Below are 15,576 nucleotides of genomic sequence, written 5' to 3'. Positions count from 1 at the left end.
ACAATGTCTTTTCTTTAAAAGACGTTGTTTAGGTATTTTCTATAACACTGTTATTTCATTCTTTGTGGTTCACCTGTAAGTGTTATTTACCTTTAGCACTTTGTAGTATTAAAAATAATAGTAATTTTGCTGAAAAGGAAGGATGAACAAATTTTAAGCTTCTCCAGCTTTCTCTGCACATACTATTGTACTGATACAATTTTTCAATTACAGTTAAATTTTTCCATCAAAATCGCTGATATGATACCTTCCCAATTTTTGGCCCAATTATTTTAGCAGTTTGAAGCTTAGACAGGTATGTAAGCAGTCCCTGAGATTTTTGGAACCCCAAAATTGAAAGATGCAGAAAACTGCAGTGTAAGTATTTCTTACTACTGTTTGTCAGCTTTTGTAGCCTTAGGTTTTTACCAAATGGGACAATGACTTTTATAGCTGTTGAGGAGAAGTGGGAACAATAAACCTTTGTGGGAGGAAGAGAGATTTTGACCTAAAATAGGGCACTTTCCTCATGATGGACAGCTCTAAAAACTGGAGTGCTGAAAGATCAATTAGTGGTTCAGGATAACTTTGCTCTTCATCTTTCCAGTCTGTTTTTACCTGTCAAAGAAATAATATCTTTCATAAGAAGGAAAATCTTTCAAATAGTAAGTTAAAACTGTGCAGAATTCAGGAATTTGTTTTTTAGTAGCATCTAGTGGCCAAACAGGAGAACCACAGGTGTGATTAATTATTGGCCCAACTGAAAGATTGTAGCATGAGATCTCTTTGAATTTCAGTTACCTCTTCACTTTTGGTCTTTTCTAATCCTAGATTTGTAGAAGAAATATTTTTATCCACATGAGCAACCAGCCAATATGGTTGTAATTAATTCAGTTGGTATTTCTGGCATTGTTATGCTAAAAGTTCCATGCTGGCCGATTGTTGAAGGATAGCAGTGTTCCGGTGAATTGAATAGGGGTCTTCAAGTACGACATTCTGGTTGCATTTCTGACTCTGCTGCTGATCGGCTTTGGCAAGATTGTATAACTTCTCTGAAGGTTAACTTCTGTCATCTTCCAAGAAGCAATATTACTCCTTAATTTGAAAGAAAGTATACAAATGAATGGACATTCGTTTTATTCTTTAAGATTTAAAATCACAAATATTCTTTTACAGAGTACTGGCAATACCCTTCATACTTTGTCTCAGCATACCAGGTAAGAATTCAGTATGATTTTGTTCTACTGTTAATAAATAAAAGACATTAAATCCTTTTATTGTGAATTTTCATAATTTCATACTTTTTTTTTTAAATTTGTAGATATGTTACAACTTGTGCTTTTGCACCATATAGTCCCTTACTTGCTACAGGTTCAATGGATAAAACTGTGAACATATGGCAGTTTGACCTTAAGCAACCCTGTGCAGGTTAGTGTGTGAAGTGTTTGTAACCTGTTCTTTAAATTTAAAGCACAAAACTATGGGACACCTTCTGAAGATGCAAAAAACCCACTTTTTATTACATAGAGTTAATTTGTAACCTCTGGATTATGTGCACGTTATTTATCTTTTCTCTGAATTGATCGTATTAATGTCCTACAGAGGTATTATCTTTTTTAAAGAAAAGATATACTAGAAGTATTTTAATTTTATTAATCTGCTGTGTCTTCTTTTCTGATATTTGCCATTTCTTACTCTCTGGACAGCATTTAAGAGGTGAATATTATTCCCAGAGCTCTGAAAGACTTTTTGGATTAGTATCATTGGCGATGAATTAAACAGAAAATATGCTAATTGCAAGCATAATTGTGAACAAGAAATACAGCTTACCAGTTGTTACAGGTGAAAAAACCAGGATAATTAATGTTACAAAATAGATCAGCATCTAAAGTATGTGGAACAAAGGTATATAGATCTTTGTTCAAAGCACAAAAGTAAGTCTGGACTTTGGTCTGCTTTTATAAGGAGTTGTGAAACTTGGTTTTGGTGTCTGCTGATACTTTTCTGTCTTTTAGTTCAGTTCAGATTTGACAGAAGTGTAGGCATCCAAGAGATTAAATTCCTCTAAACTTTGAAAATTGAGAGGTAAAAGGCAAACCCAAATTATCCCCCCCCCCCCCCCCCCCCGAAGTAATGTCTAATAAGCAGCTCTTTTATTACATGTTGGGGAAGGTATAGTACTGAGAACACTTGAAAAACAGCATTCAGTACTGCCATTGTTCTTAGAACTGGGATTTTTTTAATTGTTGGGGGTTTTTTGGTGGGGGAGGGTGTTGTTTGTTGTTTTTTTTTTTTAAACTGTCTTTTATGTTTCTTTTCTAAAGGAAATACTGTAGAAAATGAATCTAAGGTGACTGTTGAGGACTGGTCAGAGGACGATGTTTCAGCCTGGCTTTGTGCCCAAGACTTAGCAGACTTTGTTGGGCTTTTCAAAATGAATAACATTGATGGCAAGGAACTGCTGAATCTTACTAAAGAAAGTCTGACTAATGAATTAAAAATTGGTAAGAGTATAGAAATCCAAATAGTTTTTAATCTTTAGAGTAAATGTGTGAAATATTGGAATGAAAATGAGTTAGTTCCATACATGGATGTTTTTGTCCCTGAAATGAATTTTTATTTCATTACCAGGGCTGATAAAAACCCCTAATGTCACATTATCCACAATACTCTTTTTTTGTTTGTTCGTTTACTTATACCTAGAGACATAAAGTGCACTTCCACTAACAATGCCGTGTGAAGTGGTCTTACCTGCTTTTGTTTCTATTTTCCTTTTGGTATCTTGTATCATTACGCTGTGGAAAAGGAATTTCAGCTTTTGTGCATACTGAATGATTCTGACTTTGGTAAATAGGGTACTCTATAGTTTTTCTATCAGTCTGCAGAAGTGCCATGTTTATAATACTATGTGATCAATTACCTTGAATTTAGCAGTGAAATTCTTCAGTGCAGTGTTACCATAATTGAAAAACACAAGGTGTGTTTTAGTTTTCACTTATTTTGGAGATGAAGCATTTGATGTTGACATTTAGTTAGGATCAAACAAAGCTTGCCTGGCTCAGACACTTTATAATTCATCAGGTGTCCTAGTTAATACATTGTCCTGTCACTTTATTGCAAAACTGTGATTACTTTTTGGAAGCAATCACAAGGAAGTGCTGTATTAGTAATGACTCTACAGCAGTTAATTCTGAAATAAGAAATTTAAGGATGGTGAACTACACTGGAACTTTCTGAATGTAAACTCTCTATTCATTTTGATGCCTAGATTTCAGTGTAGATTAGGTGCTGGTATGTTTGCCAAAGTGAGAGCAAGTATAGCAAAAGGCTGCAGGAGTTAAGAAACCTTTTAAAAGGTACAGGTTTATTTTTAGAAGTTCGTGTTCTTCATTGTAGGAAGCCTGCTCCCTTCCTTTTTTGTTCTATATGTGTGTGTGCATGCGTGGTATTGGTTAGTATCAGATCATATTATCTCTTTGCATCAACTAGCTTTGAATTCTAGAAATCAACAGAGATGCTGGGAATCTGTTAGGAATTGTCATCCACGAAAGACATTTAGCTTCATCAGTTTCTGTACACATTTTCTTTAACATTAGAGTAGCCTAAAACTCTGTTGTAGCAATCACCAGCTGAGGCTAATCAAATAATGCTGACTAGAAAGTTATGTGAGAATTGAATGCAGTGTGACCAATGATGGGAACTGACCTGCTGAACATAGCATTCTCTATGGGGAAAAAAAAATCAGCAAAAACATATGTTGCGTAATAGACTTGTAATGACACTATCAAGAACAATTTCAAACTCAAATAAGAAAATAAAATCTTAAAAAATCTTTTAAAATCTTAAAATGAAAGTTCTCAGAGCCCATTGTAAGGCAGGCTGTAAGATGCAAAGGATAGATGTGGCTTTAGACAGAGTACATGTAGAATACAGGCTGATTATGGGAAGCTGTTGCTTTCTGACTCATTTGCTATAAAAGGATGCAGTGAGGATTGATTGTACATATGAGCTGAAGTAGCTTCAATATGTTCTTTCCCATTATCAGGTAAAATACTCATTGCTCAGTCTCTGTTCTCAAGACTTTGGTCTTTTGCCATGCTTTTTCTTCAGTAGATACTTTAACACCCATCATAAGATTATAGGATAAGGAGTCAGATTTTCACAGGTATTAGGCAGCTATAAGAAATTCTTACAAAAGCTCTTAACTGAAGTCACTTACTGTCTTTATAAACATAAGCTACTCCACAAATATGAACCAGCATATATGCAATGTGAAGCAATGAGTTCCACTTTAATGGTTATATGAAAGATGTTTTTAAAGCAAAATAATGAAATATACTACTCAAAGTCACCTAATAAAATTATTCAAATTGATGAGTTCTGAAGTGGTAAATGCTTGTGATTCTGCTTCTACATATCATTCTACAGCTATAGTTGGCACAGAATAGAAATTGTAGCCTGATATATTTGACTTGAAGAATTGCTCTCTATCTGCCATAGCTCAAGCTTTTACAAAATAGGAAAACACTGTCTAAAAATTACATGTTTTTCAGTGTTATTCCAGTTTAACTAAATTTTAGGAGTCTATCACTATACAAAATCGTGAATGAGTATATCCTTTCTCTTTGATAACCTGTTTTCTTTGCTCTAAAAATGCAACATTTACCAGTTCCATAAGATCTTGCCAAAGAACTCTTGAGGTTTTTTTACAGTCTTAGCAAAGGGAGGTTTTTTAGACCATTTTACTTGATGATTGATAGGATAGGAGCTTTTTCTTCTAGTATTTTTTATTAGCTGCTTATTTCTTGTTCTGTTAGTCTTTGCATCAGCTCTGATTTGCATTTAATAAAAAGGGTATCCACACGCCTTTGAAGGCGTTTGATCTAGGAGAAAGTGATCAGCAAGTGGTTCACATAACATTTCATTAGCTTCTTTGATTGTTTCTGACAGCTTTTTGAAAGAATGCTTCGTTACCATGCAAATGGAACTAGCCTCTTTCTAAACTAATTGCCATATAATATAAATAACACTATATTAAACACTGTAAGGTGTTGAGCAAAAGTAAAGTGACCGTTATATACATCTGGCTGAAAAGCTTGTGTACATTCAAAAAAGTTCAGGATTTCTCATTCTTAACAGACACAATGACACATTCATTGCAATTCTGTGATGCAGTTGAATCAGAAAAAAAAGAATACACATCCTCTTCCAGTTCAGAATAGAAAGTGGGGGTACATTGTTCCATGCCTGCATTCTTTTTTTCCTATCAGGCTAACTGAATTTGTTAATGTAAGGTGAATCTTGACTTGCAGTTTGTTTGCAGAGGATGGGCAGGAGGTGAGACTAGGTCTAATTTTTGGAAAACCACATCTTCAGTTTAGGGTTTAGTGCCATACAAATTATTTTGTACTGTAATACAACAAATTGTAAAGAAGTTGGAGGCATTCCAAATACTTTCCCTTCTTCTGCAGCACATTGGGAAGGCTTCTTTTCATGTGACTCTATCCTGATTTGGGTTAGGTATGTCAACAGAACAGATTGTCTTAAAGACAGTTCAATCCTTTCCTCACTTACTGCAGGGTGTTCTTAGATTATAAAGCAAGGATGAATATGCATAAACTGAATTCTAAAATACCTGATCAGCTTGACTTTGTCTTCTCTTCATCAGCAATGTGCTATCAAAGATGGTTTTTTTTTGTCTTCCTCTTCTGGTTTTAAGGTTTCACTCTAGGTATGTACAAAAAGTATGAGTAAGTTCTTTCCTCTTTCACATCTTTTATCAAGAAACTCTGGGTCTGAGAATGAGCCTGAAAACAATACTTTGGAACAGAATTTGAATCACTTGTGATTCACCATGCCCTACATGTATACTGACATAGGAGTAAACTTTGGGGGAATTTCTCAGTATAGATTAGGCAGAAAATTGCACGTGCTTTGCCTGTATCAACAAAATCTTATTTTGAGTGTTCTTTTATAACTAGTTTTCAAAAGATGATGTGTCATGGACAATTCTTAATTAAATCCCTGACTAGAGTTTTAATCAGAAGGTAGTTAATTGAAGTGCAAACTGGATGCAATATTCTTTAATCTGTTTACATGAGAGGAATTTAGGAAAAATTGCCCATGTGATGAAGATTGTGGAAGATGCCCTCAAAATCCAGTTATAACTACAGAATTATTTGGTTCCTTTTTTACCTTTCTTTCCTTTGGTTATATTCTTAATTTTTCTTTATCCCAAACTGATCTTGTACATTTTTACAAAATTGCCATGCAGCTCTTCCTAAGAATAAGCATGAACTTATATTGTATTTCAATACTATGTTTCAATTCTTACATTGTCTTTTATCTTTACATATGTCATTACATAGTCCTTATTAAGGAAATGTAGGTTAATTTTTTTTCTTTTGCATATATTTTTCTTACTTGGAGACATATTTTGTCTTTGCTGATTAAAATGACTTGCATATCAGTGTGACTGAGTTTTATCCCTTTGCAAACATTGTTTGAGGCAGCTGATTAATTGTATGGTGAAGCTGCAAGCACTGGTATGTTAAGGCCAGTCTGCTTGGCACTCTGCAGACGGACAGAGTAGAGCAGCTGGTTGGAAGACTGTTGTATGAATTCTCCATTTTAGTACTGAAGACGGAAGATGAACCAGAGTAGGAACTAGTATTTACCACTACTATATGGGAAGAAAAAATTGTGACACATTACACTCACAGGTTTTTGACATAAAACAATTTTTAAAAGGAGGCATGTTTTATGCTGCTGCAAGATGAAGATTACCGATATCTGGGATGCATTTCCACTCTTGACAGGTTAAAATTGTAGTGTGACAGTTTATAGAACTTTAAAATTACTTTTCTCATTGTTAGATTTCTTTTTTCCTCTTATACTCACAACTAAGTTGGAAAGAATGGCTGCTGTCTCAAACACAGATACAGCTCTTTTTTCAGATTCACAGCTATTGTATATTCTCAGTAAATAGGTAATAATAAGTACTTAGATCAGTTTTAGGATACTTAAATAAACTTGTGGTTCTTCATGGGGGAATAAGCGTTAATTGGTATTTGTGATGCCTTACATGATCATGAATACATTGGAATAGGCTGCCCAGGGAAGTGGTTGAGTCACTATCCCTGGAGGTATTCAAAAATCGAGTAGAAGGGGTACTTCAGGACGTGGTTTAGTGGGCATGGTTGATGATTGAACTCGATGATCTTGAAGGTCTTTTCCTCCCTAAATGATTCTATGATTCTATGAATAAGAGTTTATACCACAATATGTACGTTGTAAAGAGAAGAGTTTGCAAGTTCCACAAATCTCTGATTAGAGTATTCTTTCTTTAAAAAAACTACAACCAAAACAAATGCAGTTTTCATAGACTTAGATAAAATACCAGCACTCAGGCTGCACAGGTCATTTTTATGCAAGAGAGATTGATTATGTTTAATTGAACTGAATTGAATGAATTGAATCTTTATTAAACCCAAAGATTCTTACTGCTTACAGTAACAGACCCTTCTTCCCCTAGCCATCTCCACAATTGGATTTTTTTTTTTTTTAAGGGATTTTGTTTTCTGCCAAGAATCAGCTCTGTGACCTTCACTTGCAATAGTACGTTGCTATATCTAATTTGAGAACATTTGTAATAATATATTCATATACCATCAAATCTAAAAATACTAGTTGTGAACACTAAGTGTATGTTAGACTGGAGCTGTACATCAGTATAAAAGATAATGATGACTAGGCTACTGGGCATTTCAATCATGTTTTTTGAAAACAATTTCTTCTGAAATGTCATTCTTCCATCCCAACATGTAAGATGTTCAGTTCTGGTCAGAAGTTGCATGCATTTTTGCAGCATGAGTTTCCTTTTGGCTACAGCTGTTTGGGGGCTTTTTTCCCCCCTAAATCAAATATGCACTATGTTTGTTTACATGGAGTGAGTGCATGGTCCTTTCACAGCTTTCTGCTTGCGCTGTCTTGTTTAATAGTGAAACCATAAATGTAAGTAATTTAATTTAGCATTTTAAATAGCATAATCGAAGCACTGATGTCTTATGCTGCTTTACAGGTAGTCATGCCACTATGGTATTTGGTTTTGTTTCTCATGAATGAGAAATATAAATTGATTCTAGACAATCTGTGGGAATAAACAGAGTGTGTGTATCCCCACCACCTCCCCACCTTTAGTGGTTGGAATCAAGCATCAAACTTGATGAGAATTTATAAAAGATTTTGGTTCCCATATATTAATCTCAATATAATATGTAAGCGTAAAGCCCTACCATGAATCCAAATTTAAGTTAGCAGCTTTTGTGCCATTTCATAATATTTTCTCTGCCAGATATTTAAAAAAAAAAAAGAGAGTTGAGCAACTCATCAAGATACTCTTACTTTGTTCTCTAGAACTGATAGAAGAGAATCAGTTTAGCAGTAGCAGTGTTGCACAGTAGTGAGGTCTGGTGGGAACAATCTCATGCATTGTAATAATAAAGGAGGTCTATTACTGAGACCTTGAGCAAAAGGTAGAGATCTGTGTGTATCATGAGGTCTTCAGTATGTCTTACCTAGGTTTTTTAAGGTTTATCATAATCTTGCCACAAGGGGATTATCCACAGTGAGGTTATTTTTTTTGTTTTTTTTTAAGAATGGACAGTTGGGAGTAAATGAAGCTTTATGGTTTTATTGATACTGTGTGAATGAGAGTCCACGTCATTATAAATGTGATGCACTTTTCTGGGGAGAGGGATGCCAGTGTACGATTTAATTGTAAAGATAAGTTACTTCCATTTTGATACAGGTGCTTACACAAGCATTGCATGAACATTGAGGTGCTGCAAGTCTAAGACCTTATCTTTCATGAAATAGGAGCATACAACAATGAAGTGTAATTTGCAGGCACAGTGTACAAACACACCTTGTTGTTTTGATGCAATCTTTGAAGATAGCAAAGTTACTGTTGATGCGTCTTCACTTTATCAGCTTGAGTGCGTCTGAACTAAACAGTCTGAAAGAAAACAAGGCAGCATGGCAGAACCACAACTGTGTTTGTAGTTTTATTTTTAGATTAGGAGGACATTAATCTTTTAAAAAAACACAGGTTCAGGCATTCTTCAGTTGTCCCTTTGTAAGCCATAGGACAGCAATACTATGCAACAGGTGTAGTGTATTGTAACAGATGTAAATACCCTTGTATGACAAAAGCTAATGTGAAGGTTAAGGGAAATCCAGCGAATTACACTTTTACTGAAATGGCATGTCCTTACATTTAGCATGACTAGAAGGCCACAGCAGTCAGTAAAAAAGCAATCAGTCCCTGTAATATTAGTGGTATTCAGATTTTTACTCTGTAATTACTTTTTTAATCCCTGCAAACAGACAGTCACTGCGCTAATAGTGTGTTTTGTAACATATCAGTCACTTAGAGAAATGACTGTATTTGTGGCTTGAAATTAGTTCTTTATACTGTGCCAGCTCCTTTTATTTTGGATCTTGCCATTTTATGGTTTGTATCAAATTTAAAGCAATGTTTATGTTAATTTAAATGTTTTAAGCTTTCAAAGTTGTGTCAATATTTTAAAGGCATTTTTTAAAGACTAATATTAAAAAGCCATTCTAAGGTTTGTTGATGAGCTTTTTCAGGGTTCCTCTGGCAGGGTAATGTTTTGTTATTTTTTTTTAAATCTGGCACAGTTAGAAGTTAAACGCTCACTCTGTCATGGTAGAGTGGGAGAAAGACACAGCTTAAGAAGTGAATGGGCGTGATGCTTGTCTTGTGGCAGAAACCAGGAGACTGACAGATGATGTGGGGGAGAAAAGGGGGTATTAGGAAGGTAATTTTGCACACATGCTATCATAGAATCATAGAATGGGTTGGGTTGGAAGGTACCTTAAAGATCATCTAGTTCCAACCCCCCCTGCCATGGGCAGGGACACCTTCCACTAGACCAGGTTGCTCAAAGCCTCATCCAACCTGGCCCTGAACACTTCCAGGGAGGGGGCATCCACAACCTCTCTGGGCAACCTGTTCCAGTTAAATTTTCCTTGTGTCCAATCGAAACCTACCCTCTTTCAGTTTAAAACCACTGCCCCTTGTCCGCTCACTGCAGGCCCTGGTAAAAAGTCTCTCTCTTTCTATCTTATGATCGCCCTTTATATACTGAAAAGCCACATTCAGGTCTCCCCAGAGTCGAGTCTTCTCCGGGCTGAACAAACCCAGTGCTCTCAGCCTTTCTTCGTAGCAGAGGGGTTCCAGCCCCATGACCATTTTTTTGGCCCTCCTCTAGCCCTGCTCTAACAGGTCCATGTCTTTCTTGTACTGAGGACCCCGGAGCTGGATGCAGTGCTCCATGTGGGGTCTGATGAGACCCGAGCAGAGGGGCAGAATCACCTCCCTCAACCTGCTGGCCACGCTTCTTCTGATGCAACCCAAGATACGACTGGATTTCTGGGCTGCAAGCACACAGTGCTGGCTCACACCTCATTTTTCATCTACCAATATTCCCAAGTCCTCCTTCGCAGGGCTGGTCTCAATCCACTCATCCCCCATTCTGTACCGATACTGGGGATTGTCCTGACCCAGGTGCAGGACCTTGCACTCGGCCTTTTTGAACTTCACGAGTTGGCCCGCTCCTCAAGCCTGCCAAGCTCCCTCTGAATGGCATCCCTTCCCTCGAACGAATCAACTGCACCACTCAACTTGCTGTCACCTGCGAACTTGCCAAGGGTGTGCTCAATGCCACTGCCTGTGCCGCTGGTGAAGACAGCAAATAGTATTGCTCGAAGTACGGACCCTTGAGGGACACCACTCGTTACTGGACATTGAGCTACTGATTGCAACTCTTTGGACACAGCCAGCCAGCCAACCCCTTATCCTTCTAACAGTCCATCCATCAAATCCATCTAATTTAGAGACAAGGATGTTGTCTCGTACCACGTTAAAGGCCTTACAGAAGTCCAGGTAGATGACATCAGTACATCTTCCCTTGTCCACTGATGCAGTCATAGAAGGCCACCAGATTAGTCAGGCATGATTTACCCTTTGTGAAGCCATGTTGGCTGTCTCTAATCACCTCCTTGTCATCCATATGCCTTGACATAGCTTACAGGAGGATCTGTTCCATGTTCTTACGAGGCACAGAGGTGAGGCTGACTGGTCGATAGTTCCCAGGTTCCTCCTTTTTACCATTTTTAAAAATGGGTCAATCAAACTGTAAATCACATTAAGGAATGGAACCGCTACAACTGGCATGTGGTTTTATTCTTGGTGCTGCATGCTTCCATTTTGTAAATTGGCACTCAATGTTGACACTCTACAGTGAAGGTCAATGTATATGTTAATGGTGGCCTGAATTCAAGAAGTAGGAACGTGGTTCTTGATCTCTAGTAAGAGAGTCACAAGAACTCATAAGGCCTGGATGCAGAGTCTCAGAACCTGTGTGAGTCTAATTTTATGTGTGTTGTGCAGACATGGCTCAGAGGTAGAAGATTTAATATATCCTAGTAAGCATATACTTGGGTGAATGGTTCTACTTTGTATGCTTTTTCTTCAATTATGCAGTGTGAGAATGTAAGGAACAGGGGCCAGAACCTCCTAATGGAGTCTCCTGATCCTGCTACAGTGTCAGTGAATTTTGCTGTCCTGTTTGGTGTAATATTCTACTGGAAGAGCAGTTAATATATACAGTTGGGAAGTGAGAAAGGTGGACTTGATGCTGCACAGCCAAAAGCACACTGGAATCCAGACTGCCTGGTGCCTAGGGGCAGTGGTAAACCACTAAGCTGTTACACAGAGGGTTGGAAGTGGAGTAATACCACCTCCTTCTCATCTTGTTTTGTGTAATGCTACACCAACAGCAGAGTCCTTCTGTTAAGTGTGCTCAGCCTTATTGGAATTAGACTTTTGGGGAGATTAAGCAACATCTGAAAGCCTCTCTACTGATATGTGACAACTTTAGCACTTTATGTCCATAATGTTGATATAAATATCACCCTGTGCCACCCTGCAGGGCAAACCTGGTTCAAGAGTGACGAGTAGCCATTCACATGCTTTGGTGGGAGGTAGCCTTCTGTTTGAAGGTGGTGGTGGCTCTTGTTCACTCTTACGCAGTCACACTGTTACTTATGTAGTCCAGTTTCAAGGGAGAAACACTATCTTCCACCCCATCTCAGTTTTATCTGCAGTTAGCTTTGCACATGGGGGCAATGTGTGTGATTCTATTATGCATCAACTAAAATGCTGTTCTGCTGACTAGCCGTGTCTTTGCAGCAATGTTGCACTTGCATGTGTTTTACTGTTTGTTTTCATTATTCCACAGAGTTACTGTTAGCCAGCAGGAGTGACATGCTGTAGTTGGGCTGTTTGTAGTGGCGGCCAGGAGTGGCTGCAGATTTTTCTGTATTAGGTGGGGGTGGTGAGATGGAGCTGTGTTTCCTGTAACACAACTCCTAATTAATGCAAGGCCTAACCTCTTTGCCGTACATGTCTGTGTTGTCCGGTTCACATACAATTAACTTTTCAGAGTCTCTAGGCCTGCGCAGTAAAGTCCTCCAGAAAATTGAAGAATTGCGGATGACAATGATCTCTGTTTCTGTTACTATCCCCGATGAGTTCTTGTGCCCTATAACAAGGGAGCTTATGAAGGATCCTGTCATTGCAGCAGGTATGTCTTTAGACAGCATTGACTAAAATGAATTGCTTAAGGGTAAAGATAGGTGTGGGGACACGAAAATCAAATAGCTGTTGCAACAAAATAGAACTGTGGTAAATGTTTAATTTGCCAAATTACATTGCTGATACAGAGAATAATACTGTTATGTTCCTTCCTTTGTGTGCTTTTGCAAATGTAATTACAAGCCTAATTACAGAGTTGTCTCGGTTAAGTGCAAAATGGAATTGTGCACCCTGGGGGGGTGGGGTGGGGGGGGGGGGGATATGACATGACCAAAAGCCAGGCTCGTTACTACTCTTAGCACACCATGTGTATAGCACTTAAAAGTTTGTACAGAATGAGATTAATTTAAATTCAACAAGACCTTGGAACTGAGATATGCAAGGAGCAGAAGATGTTATGATGTAGCTAAAACATTTTAGAAGAACTAGTGTTTTATAGTTCTGATCTTGGTGGGGGGAGCATATTGATCATCAAAAGACCAGTATATTTTTTTATGTTCTGTAAACAGTGACTAATTTCATACAGTTTTGAGGTATCATGCCAGATTTTTGAGAATTAAAACATTAAAAATATGAAGACATTTGCTAACTGCTAGAGTGGTAAGCACTGCACTTAACAGGGCTTGAGCTTCTAAACAGTAGCAGTAGGGGGACAGCCTTGCATCTCCTTTTATTTGCATGATTTTGAAATAAGGATACATAGCTTTAGAGCAGGATAGTTTTGTTGAAAATTTGAAAATTACTCCCAGTTACTGTTCACATGTATATTACAAAATGAAATAGGCATTTTAAAGAGAAACTGTTGACCTTTTAAAAAAAAATGTTCACAGTGTGTGATCAATTATAGTATTTAGTAGCTAATAAATAATGCTTGTTTGCCTTTCAGTATTTGTGTGTTACACTGCTGTCCTGAAACATGGGACCCCTCTGCTTTTCAGAACATCGGGTGGGCATATCTGGGAGTTCCTCACACTGCTTTATTTTTATAGAAGTTGATGAATAATAACAGGAATGTTAGCTATTGCAGCAGGAGAAAGGTTGGTTTGTGGCAAGACAGGTGAAGGAAAGTATAGTTCTGTGTTCGTAAACTTCTGTATTCACTAACTAGCTACTTTACTGCCTGACACTGTAGAACTGAAGTTCCTGTAGTATGAACGCGGCTGACTTGAAGATGGGGGCAATTCTGCAGATTCAAATTGGAGGAATTTAGATATTTCTGAGATGAGAAAGTAACTAACTGAAGTGAGCTGTGTATTTTGTTTAGGGTAGTAAGCGAAGTAAGAGTTAAGTAAAACTTTTATGCTTCTGTGCTATGTAGAATTTAAGGAAAACTAAATAGAAGGTAGAATGCCAAACTGCCTATTTCTTTTACTCAAGTGACCAGCCTAAATAAGATTTTTTTTTCCATGTTAAGTAAGTGGCCGATATTCAATAAGGGGAAGGAAATAGAGTGTCACCCTGTGTTAGAGGAGGGGTGGAAGACACAGGTTTGTATTTCATCAGATGGAGGTGTTCCTGGGTGATTGTGCTAATACATGGCAGGGTGGGGTGGGGTTTATTCCTCTATTTCTGTTCTTCAAGTAGCAGCTTGTTATGGTGCTGACTGGAAGAGCTGAAATCCTGAAACCAGATGGGCGTTGAGGGCTAAGTGCCCAACTCGGGGCTTGGTCGGCCCGCTGAGTGTTCATCACTGAGTACTGCACAGCAGCAGTCTTTAGTTGTGTTAGCCTTTAGATGTTAATGAGCTTTCAGTTCATATTATGGATCATTCAAACTGAAAAGGAAGCCTTATGTAACGTGCATGATATATTTTGGTGCTTTGCAGTGAGAGAGAGAGAAACATGAAACTAGTCTGAACTGTTTATATTCATGGTCAGCTATCACTGTCCTTTTTTTTTCCTTTTTTTTTTTTTTAAACTATAAAGGGTTCCTGAGGTGAAAATAATTTTTAAAAAGTTAGTCAAGAACTTTATATTCAGCTAAATGGAAATGATTGTTTAAACTGTGATTAAAATCTAATGGCTTTATTAACCAAAGGCATGCACTAACTTTAATACCAATATGCCATTTATGGTTTGGGGTTTTTTTTGGTACACAGCTTTTTTTAGTTTGGACTTTTTTGTTTGGCATGGAGTTCTTCCCCCACCTTAGGCACTTTTTTTTTTTTTTTTTTAACTGACTGACGTGCTGGTTTTATTAACAACTCTGTTTCATGTATAGTAATGGTTCAGTACCCTTTATTTTCCCTCTCCCATTGTCCTTAACTAGCAAATACAAACATTGTGATGTATTTCTCAAAGTACTGGGGTGGGGGGAGAATATTACTTGCAAATGCTTGGTGAGGCTTGACAATGTCTAATATGGTGTCGAGTAATTTAGAACTAAACATCACAGAGCTAAGCAACTGCAGTTACAGGCAACTTGATGAGCATCACCTGATTTCCTTTAAAGGAACTGAGTAAGTACTGTTGTTATAAATGCTGATTGTCAACGCAGTTTCCTGGCCAGCCACCTCACTGGTTCAGTGTTTCTTGCTCTGATGATTCCTTTTTATAGCCTTGTAATGAACTTTATCTGTACAGTAGGTAATTCCTTAACCACAAATAAGGACACAGGAAGTCTTTATGTAATTTGGTCCTGTTGTGTACCTTAGTCACCAGTTCATGCATGAACTTGGCTTAATCCCGTGACCTCATCAGAGACAATCCTTTGGGTGGGAAAGGGCTAGTTTAGCAAAGGTCTTTCGCTGGCATGCCTCTGCTGCTAACAAACAGACACAAGAGGCAAAATTCCAAGCCAACTGAAATCACTACAGCAGCAAAACATCAGTGTACGTACACACAGAGCCTTCTCTATTTCGGGTGTCCTTACAGCCATACCTGGTTCTTGGCACAGGGCAGGGAGGGGGTGTCTTC

The 15,576-nt window shown here is 37.7% G+C and overlaps 1 protein-coding gene across 9 annotated transcripts in view; it reads left to right on the top strand.

Annotated features, from left to right (window-relative positions):
- WDSUB1 (WD repeat, sterile alpha motif and U-box domain containing 1) overlaps positions 1-15,576 on the top strand; it is a 45,426-nt gene that overhangs the window by 16,647 nt on the left and 13,203 nt on the right. For 6 of the 9 annotated variants that reach the window (XM_049816628.1, XM_049816603.1, XM_049816585.1 and 3 more), the window contains 5 exons: positions 1,156-1,196; positions 1,301-1,407; positions 2,304-2,483; positions 12,510-12,650; positions 13,548-13,607. In XM_049816628.1, coding sequence (XP_049672585.1) covers positions 1,156-1,196; positions 1,301-1,407; positions 2,304-2,483; positions 12,510-12,650; positions 13,548-13,607 — 529 coding nt within the window. The remainder of the gene's footprint in view (positions 1-1,155; positions 1,197-1,300; positions 1,408-2,303; positions 2,484-12,509; positions 12,651-13,547; positions 13,608-15,576) is intronic. The other 3 variants (XM_049816645.1, XM_049816637.1, XM_049816652.1) reach the window with 2 other exon arrangements.

This window comes from Accipiter gentilis, chromosome 1, assembly GCF_929443795.1.
Source record: "Accipiter gentilis chromosome 1, bAccGen1.1, whole genome shotgun sequence".
In the NCBI taxonomy this organism is placed as follows: Eukaryota; Metazoa; Chordata; class Aves; order Accipitriformes; family Accipitridae; genus Astur; species Astur gentilis.
Note: the sequence above shows the minus strand (reverse complement) of the source record. Positions and strands in the feature narration are given on the sequence as shown.